Source organism: Poecilia formosa, unplaced genomic scaffold (assembly GCF_000485575.1).
Source record: "Poecilia formosa unplaced genomic scaffold, Poecilia_formosa-5.1.2 Scaffold183, whole genome shotgun sequence".
Classification (NCBI taxonomy): domain Eukaryota; kingdom Metazoa; phylum Chordata; class Actinopteri; order Cyprinodontiformes; family Poeciliidae; genus Poecilia; species Poecilia formosa.
In genome coordinates, this window is record NW_006800122.1 from 916,876 (window position 1) to 927,484 (window position 10,609).

General features: G+C 36.8%; 3 protein-coding genes across 3 annotated transcripts; 2 read left to right on the forward strand and 1 right to left on the reverse strand.

Annotated features, from left to right (window-relative positions):
* Positions 1-7: 7 nt before the first annotated feature.
* Positions 8-3,628, reverse strand: tmx2a (thioredoxin-related transmembrane protein 2a). The gene is made up of 8 exons (XM_007565847.2): positions 3,343-3,628; positions 3,166-3,226; positions 2,785-2,898; positions 2,049-2,125; positions 1,690-1,796; positions 1,237-1,302; positions 1,016-1,145; positions 8-903 (listed from the first exon to the last, which is right to left on the reverse strand). Exons 1-8 carry the CDS (start codon positions 3,529-3,531, stop codon positions 745-747), a joined length of 903 nt encoding a protein of 300 aa, XP_007565909.1. The 5' UTR covers positions 3,532-3,628; the 3' UTR covers positions 8-744.
* A 5-nt stretch (positions 3,629-3,633) lies between these two features.
* Positions 3,634-7,191, forward strand: pmf1 (polyamine modulated factor 1). Its single transcript, XM_007565850.2, has 5 exons — positions 3,634-3,927; positions 4,523-4,628; positions 4,995-5,095; positions 6,400-6,595; positions 7,026-7,191. Exons 1-5 carry the CDS (start codon positions 3,725-3,727, stop codon positions 7,089-7,091), a joined length of 672 nt encoding a protein of 223 aa, XP_007565912.1. The 5' UTR covers positions 3,634-3,724; the 3' UTR covers positions 7,092-7,191.
* A 99-nt stretch (positions 7,192-7,290) lies between these two features.
* med19a (mediator complex subunit 19a) lies at positions 7,291-10,511 on the forward strand. The gene is made up of 6 exons (XM_007565852.2): positions 7,291-7,653; positions 8,077-8,199; positions 8,739-8,872; positions 8,961-9,057; positions 9,141-9,235; positions 10,263-10,511. The coding sequence occupies exons 1-6, from the start codon at positions 7,434-7,436 to the stop codon at positions 10,326-10,328; spliced, it is 735 nt and encodes a 244-aa protein (XP_007565914.1). The 5' UTR covers positions 7,291-7,433; the 3' UTR covers positions 10,329-10,511.
* The last annotated feature ends 98 nt before the right edge of the window (positions 10,512-10,609 follow it).

Genomic DNA, 10,609 nt, shown 5'->3' on the forward strand with positions numbered 1-10,609 from the left:
CTTTTTATTTTCTCCTGTTCTTGGCCATGCTGACTGCTTCACTTGCGTGCATTCTTGTGTGATTGTCGGTTCCCACCATGCTCACATGCGGGTGACAGAAACCAACATCGTTAATGGCACAAACCTGCGTTACTTCTCACCGCATCGGCCAAAGGTTCACAATCTGGATAATATGCGCGAGTAGCAAGTATACTTCTTCTTGAGATTAAATATTGATATTGTGGGTTGTGACGGATGAAATGAGTTTCACAAATATCTGTAGTGAGTATATGAGATACATTTCCAAAATGGCCTTATAAAGAATTTTTAAGAAGATGTCTTCTCAGAATAAAAGGTCAAACTGTTTAAATAAAAAATGTGACGAGTCTTGTTTTTTGAACATGTTTTTACTTTGGTTTCGTAATGTAACGCAAAAGTAAACGGACAGGTTAACAAATACAGGCAGCAGACATTCACATGCAGCTGTGAAGTTAAACTGAGTCATTTAAAAATTAAGAAAAAAATTCCTAAAAATGTCTACTTAAATAACTTAAACTAATGCTTGGTTTTGGTTCAGTATAACAAACATGTAGCGGTAAGACGTTGTTCATGTTTCAGCTTTTTTTGGGCTTTGATTCTCCCTGGAGTTTGAGTCTGATAGGTGGAGCAGCTTTCAGTACCGCATTCAATTTTTTTGTAAAAAGTTTAACCAAAATGCAACACCAGAGAAACAACCAAACCGATCCTGTTTCTTGCTGGATTTCTTCATTGGTCTTTCTTGCTCTCTGTTGACTGTTGCACTTCGCTGGTTTCCTGCTGAAGCTCTTCGCTGCCATCTTCTGTCCGAAAACCGTTCTGCTTCTTGTTCAGCTTCTTGGACTTTTGGAAAAGCTCATTCAGGTTGAACTCTCGAATAATATTCTCCTGGTGAAAGAAAAGAGGTATTCTCGTTAACTTTGTTTTGTATTAGCCAGTCGGGAAAAGGCAGTGTGCATTTACTGTCTTTTAAAAACAACAAAAAGAAAAATAGACAAACCTCATTAAAGGTCCAAGACACAGCTCTCCCTTTGTTGTCCACCATTGGACGTCTCATAACTTCCCGTCCTCCTTGAAAAAGCAGCAGTGATGGCAGCTGCTTAGCCAGAGGAGATGTGCTCACTTTGTACCTATTTTTAAAAAGAATAAAGAGGAACAAATATCTGAAGAAATAATATTGTAGCATCAAGGTGCCAATTAAAAGATAAGTCGAAAAATCACCTTTGTGAAACCTCTCCATAGCGACCAATGTCCACCTTTCCAAACCTGAGTCCAGCGCAGTTGTATCTGTACAAAAACAAACAAAAAGATTGAAAATAAGACTAAAGTATGACATTCGATCATTTTATATGTTAAAAAATGGTCAACAGATACTAGGGATGAAAAATTCTTGTGCATGCCTACATAAACAGGACTTATTTTATAGATAAGGTGATGTTCAATCATCTGAAAACCGAACAAACGGGCTGTAAAAGTTTGCAAAAAATAAAATAAAAATTAAAGGACAAAATGCAAATTTTCTATGAAAGCAGCCATTACAGTAAAAATATAGAGTTTTGAGTACCCATGTATTTGGTTTGCATAAAATGAAGCATTTATGTGAGTGAAAATGCCTCCATTGTAAAATTACAGCTCAGGTCACAAACTCCTAGGGAGAGAAAATTAAATCCTCACTGAAGAGAAAGGTTGGCAAAGACGGGAGCGAAGGACTGGCAGTCAGACGACCAGTTGGCATAAAACTCCACAATCCAGGTGACGCGACCGTCCTTCTGCAGCTCCTCCTGCCGACACAGAAACATGTTGAACAAACAAACCACCAATATTACTATTATGGAGTTCTACATAGTTTAACAATGTTGTGTTCTTACTACATTGCATATAAATACTTTATCACCTCATGAAGATGGGTGTGAAATTGCAGAACTCGATATTTTTCAAGGTTTAAGTTTTTAATTTTAATTATAACAGCAAGGAGGTGCTAGAGTACATGAAATAAGACTTATTGGATAAAAAATAAAAATGCTAAAACTCACATCTATGGTTTTGTCACTGAAGTACTTTATGTACTCTGGGCCCATGTAGAGAGGAGGCTTGCACGTCATGACAAATGCTGGAGACGAAGAATGAAACATGAAAACATTTTTATGTGAACACTTATACTAAATAAGTAATAATTCATTCAAAAGTAAAGTAACATGTAACTTCCACTACATGTGTATTTTGTTGCTTGTCTGGGTGAGTGATTCAGCTTTATTTTGCCAAATAAAGGGACGTGTTTGAGTAAATCAGATGTTTTTAATAAAATTCAGGTGAAATAATTAAAGTGACAGAAGTGGAAGGACGGGACATTTTGGGATGAGCTGTTGGGGAAGAAAAATGCCAGAAACCTGGAATTGGTCATATTTAAAATATATATGTTTAAAAGCAGATTGGTAAAATTAAATATATTAATACAACTAGTGCCACCCCTGTTAAACGTGTAAAAAGTCCTGAAATACGGCATCATAGATCCTCTACTGCACTCAGAAGTGGTCATGAAACGCTTTAACACACACAGTGGCATATTTGTATGCTGCTTTAAAGGGGTCACCATGTTTGGGGGGGAAAAGATGATGCATTGGAATTTGCATATTTTGATACAGAAGAAATGTGCTTTGATAAATCTGCTGAATGAGTAATACAGGCATAATTTTCCATGATTATTAATTATGATGCAGATCTCTTAGGAGAGAAGGTGATAAATTACTGAACTCTAAAAACGTGACTGACCTACACACAGTGCGAGGTAGAGAATGCCAAGCCGTACATCCAGCCTGAAGAAGAGGATCACATTGGCCACTTTGCTGAACATGAACAAGTTGCCTATGTGCTGCTCCAGTGTTACTGCAAAAGAGAAGAATCATTGACTAAAGCATGCAGGAAAAGCCTTCAGACTCCTGAGCAAGGTCATATGAGGGTGGGACTACTCTGCACCTGTAATGTTTACACAATAAAGGCAGGATTCAGGGAATTACTTCCTGTATGTGGCCTGGTCTCGGGTCAGAGATTCCCAAAGAGCCACTCAGCATAAATCAATTTATGTTACAATAGCATAAAAATGACATAACATTTAAGTTGAGGTGGGGGGGAAATGAAAAGATTTGTACTTACTGGCTCTTCTATTCTTCATCATCACAATCGCACTCAGAAACATGAGTATCTCCACTTCTCTCTGGTAAAATGATTAAAAATCAATGACAAACAATCTTATTCTATTGTCCGATACCTGCTAGGTTATCTCCACCATATTTAACAGCAGCACCAACCCCCCTCTCCCAGCATGCTCACCCAGTCGAAGTCGCAGGAGTTGCCGTCCTCTCGGTCGGTCGCCAGGTGTTCACACAGTCCTGGAGCCTTCCTGACCACCAAGAAGGCGACGGTCAAAAGGAACGACACGATGTAGTAAGGTTTCAGCAGCCATTTGTAGATCTGCGGTAGATGATACAAGAAGGCAAGCACTCCTGTGATTAACCCCATAGTGTCAGAGGAGACAGCCCACCAGGACAGACCGTAGGGGTGAAATGAAACGACAGCTGAACGGTCTGGGCTACACACTGCGCCTGCGCGTCAAATGGGACACATTTCTTCTTTCTGAACTTTCTTTGTGGGCACAGCGGCTTGCCGTAGAATTGGCGGGTACTTCCAAAAACGTAAACAAAGCCAGTTGAAGATGGAGGACCAGGGCGGTTCTGGACAAAATGAAGATGAAAAGCAAAAAGAAAGCGACTCCACCGAAAAGCGGACTGATGCGGCGGCCACAGAAGACGAGCCTGGCAGGAAAGCGGCGGAGGAGACGGCTGCTCGGTACAACCGGCTGAAGCTGTTCGATAAAGTGATTCAGAAGAGCCTGAACAAGTTCATAGAGCATGCCAGGTAACACGTCCGTAAACATGTCGAAGAAAATAACAGCCGAGTTGTACGACCGTGCTTTCACTCAACTACTCTAGGCTTTAGAAGGTTTTCTGAACTTTTTTTTTTTTACATTTTGTCATGTTACAAAAACATGTTTATTTTCATTTTACTTGAAGCGAAATGTTTCCTAAATTGTGATAAATGCAGTCTCGAAAAGAGTAAAAAGAATATAAAATTTAGCTCGAGTGTTTTCAAGCTTTTGATTGTAGTTAGAAAAATTAATACATCCTCATTCACTACCCTGTTGTCCTCCTTATGTGTTATTCCTTTTTTCCACTGTGCTTTGACATATTTGCCTCCTTCTGTTACTTGCCCCTTTCTTCCCATCCTTCTCTTGGAAAACTTTGTCTCGTGTTCTTTCTCCTTATGTTCTTTCCTTCCTTTCGTCATCCCCTGTTTTCTTCTTCCGTCATACTATTTTGTTGTGGTCATTTTTAGTCCAAAGTGAACTATTCAAACATGTATTTTTACATAATACTTTAGATACAGCTAAAAAAGAATTACAAATCAGATGTAAACAAAACAACATAAAGAGTCGGACATGTCTCTTTTTCAGTTTTAAGGTTTTTGCCAGCACTTTTCGCCCACTGTACAAGAAGAACGTTAAGAGGATGGAGGAAATTCATAAGCATTTTACAGAAATGCTGCAGAAATCCATACAGGTGAGAAGCACCGTTTTGATTATTTCATACACACGTGACATTGTTCAGTTGCACGTTTTTAGAGTTTTCAAGTTTCAGTATATTTAATTTGAAACAGAATTATTCAACTACTATTAATGTAGTAATTCTCAAGTTGAATTTTAGTGGCTTTGATTCAGGACTGAAAAAATACAGTGTGAAATAAATTGTCATTATTGACAGTAAACTGGTACCTCTTATTTAGTATTATATGTTTTATCTTTCATCTGCACTTGCTGATATGACTTCTGAAAAATTACAGCAAAAGAATTAAATGTATAAATATATTTAAGGTCTTTATGTGATTAGCTGCTTGATTGTATTTGTTATGTCTCCCTTCAATTTAAGGAGGACATCATGAAACTAATGGAGGAAGGCAAGTTTGAGTCCAAATTTAATGAACTGGACAAGCTGGAAAACAAAGCCAAGGACAATCCAGACCCTGCATGGTGAGTACATATTAATAAATAATATTAATATGTACTATATGTACTATTTTTATTACACTTGTGTGGAAGTTACAAGAGATGGTCGTGTATCCATCTAAACATGCTGAGATCCTCACTACAAACTCATTACCTGAAATTTTATGCTTAGTTATCATAACTTATCAAACAAAGAGTAAAAAGTGAGTTTGCAGAATCTTTGCTTCACAAACAACTTAGTAAACTAATACCTGTGTCCGACAACTATTTATTTTCCTCTGAAAACCAAATAAATAGTCAATGAAAAGTGCACATTGACAAAAATATATACATGTATATAAATAAATTAATTCATAGAAGTTGAATAGTACATTTAAAAAAAACACAGAAAGAGAATTTTAAAACGCTAATAAACTCAATTAATTTTAAATATCAAGTAAAGTAAAATGCTTTGAGGTAAAATAAATACCTTGAGCATTTTTTTCCTGAATGGTCTGGGTTACACACTGCGCCTGCGCGTCAAACGGGACACATTTCTTCTTTCTGAACTTTCTTTGTGGGCACATTATTATTATAAATAATAATTGTTTTATTTATATTGTATACATACAACCAACTTCAAAATGACTAAATGACTACATTTAATGAAATACTAAAATACTTTAAAAGCTTTTTAAAAAAAATAAATACCATAAACTAGTAAAAGAAGGATTAAAAGTGCATCAATCCAAATAAATTGTAGAAGTACAGAAAAATACACTAATAAAAAACACATTTGTAAGGGTGCTAATGTTTAGAATTAAATTAAATCCAACTTCAACATTAAAGTATAAGATTTTTCTGTTCATTTTGCAATTGGGTTTTCATTTTACCCCTTCAAAAAGTAAAAAAAAAAAAACAAAAAAACTTTAAAAATACAGGTAATTTATTTCTTAAACCCATCCAACCATCCATTATCCCCAGTGAGGTCGCGAGGAGAGCACATCTCCAGAAGTCAACAGGCGAGGGGCAGAGTACACGATGGACAGGCCACCAGTCCAGGCAACACAAAGACAGACAGGCAGACAAACAACCATGCACAAACACCTACAGAGAATTTAGAGAGACCAATCAACCTGACAGTCATATTTTTGGACTGTGGGAGAAAGCCGGAGAACCTGGGCCACTGTGCAGCCCCATTTCCTAAACCTATTTATTTTAACTCATGGTTATTGTTAGCTTTGTTATAATACAAGCTCAGACAAAAAAAAAAAGTTCATATACTAATAAATACTATTAGTATTTCAATTTAAAGCTTTTTGGTCTCTATTTATTTCAACTCCTCTAAGGCGGCCCAGTGGAGTTCCTGAGCAGGACATCTGCAGCTTTTTGATGCCATACTATCAGAAGCAAGAGGCCTACATGAAGCTGGAGCTGAAACGGATTCAAGCAGAGAATGCTGCGCTGGCAGAGAGGGTTCAGGCGGGGAGAGAAAGCATTGCTCAAACCGAGCATCGGATTTCTACAAGTGTAGATGAGTGGAAGGTAAGAAATAAGAGGCAATCTGCAGGAGACCTCAAATGTTAACAGGATATAGAGATGAGAGTTCATTGTTACTTTAAGTTTTCTGTCCATGAGGGTATAACCACAATTTAGTTTTTTGTTTTTTTTTTTAATCAATTTTTATCTTTCAGAAGTCATTAAAGTTGTATATCACAGTTTCTTTAGATTAAAGTTTTAGTTTATTTCTTTTCTGTTGCAGTTCTTACAAGATAGCTGAAATTTGTTCAAAAGGGGAAGTTTGAAGCTTTATCAAAGCTCAGCATTGATGTTTGAGTTAAATTATGTTTTATGATATTTTTTTTGTTTGTAAATTTTGAAAAGTAATAAAAAGCACTCAAATGTACATGGAGTGTTTTCCCTCTTAAGTTAAACCATGATTGTTAACTTTTTTCTTTATCTTTGTCATTTGCAGGCCACAGTGAGTGAATTTGAAAGATTGGCTTCATCCCTTTGCCCTGCTCATGTATTTGATGAATGACTATTGTTATTTTTTTTTAACATGGTGAACTATTTAAATGCACATATGTTATTTACTCTACCAACCAGTTTGAAAATAAATGAAATTATACAAGTCAGTATTTGTGTGTTTTTTGTTTGTTCTTGACATTCATATATAAATGGTGGTACTACGGTAGTGTGCGTGTTTGCTTCCGGTATTACGGTAAATTGGGACATGAAAATAAAGCCACAAAGAAGAGAAGCAAAGCAGTTGACGCTCGCATGGATACTCGTTGAGTCAACGCTACATGGACAAGCTTTAAGCTAGAAAAGACCGGCTTTTTCCCCAAAAAACACTTTAAATGTATTAATCTTGATAAATATGACTGAAATGTTTTCCACTCTGTTCGGGCAAAATGAAGCTCAGGGACCTCCCGGGTCTTCGTCTTTAGGTTTTGGACCAGGGAAGCCGCCGCCACCCATCCCGCAGAACCAAGTCTCCATGGCGGCGCAGATGCCACCACAGCTCGTGGATGAAGGGCCTGCCCTGCGAAAGTCCGGAGCCATGAACGAACCTTTCTATTTACTGCGAGAGCTTCCTGGTACGTTCGCATTACTACGCCTGCTGGATACAATGTGTGATATTTGTATTTTCAACGGGTTTGGTTGAGATATTACACACTGACAACAGTTCCTAAACAGTGTTGCTAACAGTTGCTAACGTCACAAGTGAAAGCTAATTGTCGTTATTAGCCTCTCTGTTTATTTTTTTTTATCAGAATAGTTGTATTATTTACATCTCGACAAACATACCTTAAGCTTACGTTTGTTTACTTTTGTTCTTAAAGACCGTATATTCGTTTATATTTCATTTTAAAACCAAATGTTATATAACCAGAGGGAGCATCCGTGTTGTAGCATCAACACACCGTTCACCTAAACGTTACTGGATGTTTATTACAACTTTATTATACATTTTGTTCTATTGTTAGCAAAACTTTTTCAATATAATTTTGTGTTTTTAGTTGGAAACGAATTGACGGGCAACACCAACCTTATCACACACTACAACCTGGAACATGCCTACAACAAGTTCTGTGGGAAGAAGGTGAAGGAGAAGCTGAGCAACTTTCTGCCAGAGTTACCAGGTAAGCAGCCTGCTAATTTATAAAAAATTAAAGCTTTCGTCTGTCATTTCCTATGTACTGTCCTTATCATGGGAAGTTATCTTTTTTTTTTTTCAAATCAGGAAGACTTAATTGCAGTCTCTTCTATAGATGCTAGGAATCTTTTAAATTTAAATCTCGGTCTTTTGTTTGATCATTTAAATAGAAATAGAAATCTTTTTACCTCAAAAAGTACAAGTACGCAACAGTATAGGATAAAGATGAAGAGGAGTAGAGCAGTGTCATAATGTTAATACGTATTGCATAGAAGCACAGTTTGAGCAAGGACTGCATAGTATTAAGAAACATCATGGTGACATTATTGTTGAGGGTAACAGTTGCCAAAAAGGCACATTCTCCCTACTGCTTAATTTCAATTCTGCCACCAGTGTTCCCATTACTTTCAGTGATTTTTAGCATTTCAGCCAGGATTACCTAATTCAAGTGGGAATCTGATGCTGTAAGGTCTTATCGAAATACTCATATGTCATTTATGTCCCTTGCACATATTTGTGTGGCAGGTATGATCGACTGTCCGGGCACTCAGGACGGCAGCTCGTTACGCTCTCTCATCGATAAGCCTCCAGTATGTGGGAACTCCTTCAGCCCGCTGACTGGTGCTTCGCTCACAGGATTCAGACTACACACAGGACCGGTACTTTATTTCATATTCTGGTCTGCTGCTAACGTCTTAAGCACATCGTGATTAGATATTAAACTCTAATACACGCACATATTTCCAGCTCCCAGAACAGTACAGACTGATGCACATACAGCCTCCAAAGAAGAAGAGCAAGCATAAACACAAGCACCATCGACCACAGGACCCATTACCACAAGGTAGGACAAATTATTACCTCTGAATGCAAATGAGTCCATCATGTCTGCAAGCCACTTACTTACCTGCTTCTTTACTATTTCAGAAACTCCCTCAGACTCTGATCCTAAGAAAAAGAAGAAGAAGAGGGACGATGACCCGGATCGAAAGAAAAAGAAGAAAGACAAGAAAAAGAAGAAGGTGAGAATAACTGTTTAACGCCAAAGTAATCATTTCTTTTCTTTATAACTCGGATCAAAAATGATTACATTTTGAGTTGGATCTGACTGTCCTGTCTAATGGTGTAAGACAAGAGGATGATGTTTTTTCCAGACACTACCCACAGAAAGAAATCAAACATCTCTGTAATGAATCTGATAAATATAAATACATTATTTAAGTATATTTTAAAATAGATTTTGGTGTAGGCTCATGTAAGCTGTTAATAGTTATTAAAAATAATCAAACTGGAGAAGAAAATGGATTTATAACTACATTGTGGGTGTTACTTTTTATCATTGTTGACTTTAAAGGTTGCTGTCAATTTTCCAGCTCTTGATTTGCTTCTAGCTCCTTTTTGTGTTAGTGTGACAAACTAAAATTATATCACCATATTTGGTCAACATCCTGTCTGTTGCTGTGCAACGCTGGCTTGGTATTTAATGTTTTCTGATTACTACAATTTTCTTTAGTTGTAAATTTTTTAGGTATTAAAGCCATGTGCATATGAGATGTATGGAGAGCAAAATGTACATTATTTATTTAATGTAACAAATAAATAATAAATTTTTGTTTATGACTAAGTTGTTTGGTACAGTAAAATTAGCATAATAAACATGTTTTTTTCTTTAAAGTGAGTTAATTGTTTCCAAGACCATGAAACTTAAACATTCTGAAATAATTGCTCTTGCTTTTTTGTAAAAAAAACAACAAAAAAACAAAACAAAACAAATCAAGATATTTAATAAAGCACTTGAGCGTTTGTCATTTTAATTAGGACTTGTTTATAAGAAATTATTTATTTATAGAATTAAGGCATTTTTGGACTTTCTTCGAGATTAACTGTGAATGAAGACGACAAATCCAAAAAGGTTTTTGAAATTTTAATGTTGTGGTTATTTCTTAATTTGCATTAGAATTATTAAACCAGTTTGACACTTTTATCTGTGTGTGAACAATGTCGTAACTGTATAAAATGAAACCGGTGTTTGTCTCTGCCCTGATCCAGAACCGCCACAGCCCAGACCACCCCGGCCTCGCTGGATCGCAGCCCAGCAGCAACAGCCTCAGATAGACAGAAGCCCACTGTGTGTGTCTGCCTGTTCGAATGTGTGACGTTTTGTAAGTGTGTGTTTTACAGGTTATTGTATTATTAAGAGTATGCTTAATGAGATAAACAGATGGCTGAATAATGTGTGCGTGTGTGTGTGTGTTGAGTAAGCAGAGATGCTGGGTGAAAATGGAAAGAGATGTTACAGATTAAGCTTAAAAAAAAAAGAGAAAACAACTGTGTGGATGGACTAAAACAGCCGCTGTGTATTTCTTTAATTTTTTTGTTCTTTTGACCATAACGCC

Excerpts from the sequence above, each read along its gene's own strand:
- pmf1 (XM_007565850.2), top strand. The coding sequence starts at position 3,725 with ATGGAGGACCAGGGCGGTTCTGGACAAAATGAAGATGAAAAGCAAAAA. Across the intron at positions 3,928-4,522 it reads AAGTTCATAGAGCATGCCAG|TTTTAAGGTTTTTGCCAGCA; the intron begins GTAACACGTCCG and ends TCTCTTTTTCAG. Across the intron at positions 6,596-7,025 it reads CAAGTGTAGATGAGTGGAAG|GCCACAGTGAGTGAATTTGA; the intron begins GTAAGAAATAAG and ends TGTCATTTGCAG.
- med19a (XM_007565852.2), top strand. The coding sequence starts at position 7,434 with ATGACTGAAATGTTTTCCACTCTGTTCGGGCAAAATGAAGCTCAGGGA. Across the intron at positions 8,200-8,738 it reads CTTTCTGCCAGAGTTACCAG|GTATGATCGACTGTCCGGGC; the intron begins GTAAGCAGCCTG and ends TTTGTGTGGCAG. Across the intron at positions 9,236-10,262 it reads AAGACAAGAAAAAGAAGAAG|AACCGCCACAGCCCAGACCA; the intron begins GTGAGAATAACT and ends GCCCTGATCCAG.
- tmx2a (XM_007565847.2), bottom strand. The coding sequence starts at position 3,531 with ATGGGGTTAATCACAGGAGTGCTTGCCTTCTTGTATCATCTACCGCAG. Across the intron at positions 2,126-2,784 it reads CTACCTCGCACTGTGTGTAG|CATTTGTCATGACGTGCAAG; the intron begins GTCAGTCACGTT and ends CTTCGTCTCCAG. Across the intron at positions 1,797-2,048 it reads TCAGTGACAAAACCATAGAT|GAGGAGCTGCAGAAGGACGG; the intron begins GTGAGTTTTAGC and ends CTGTGTCGGCAG.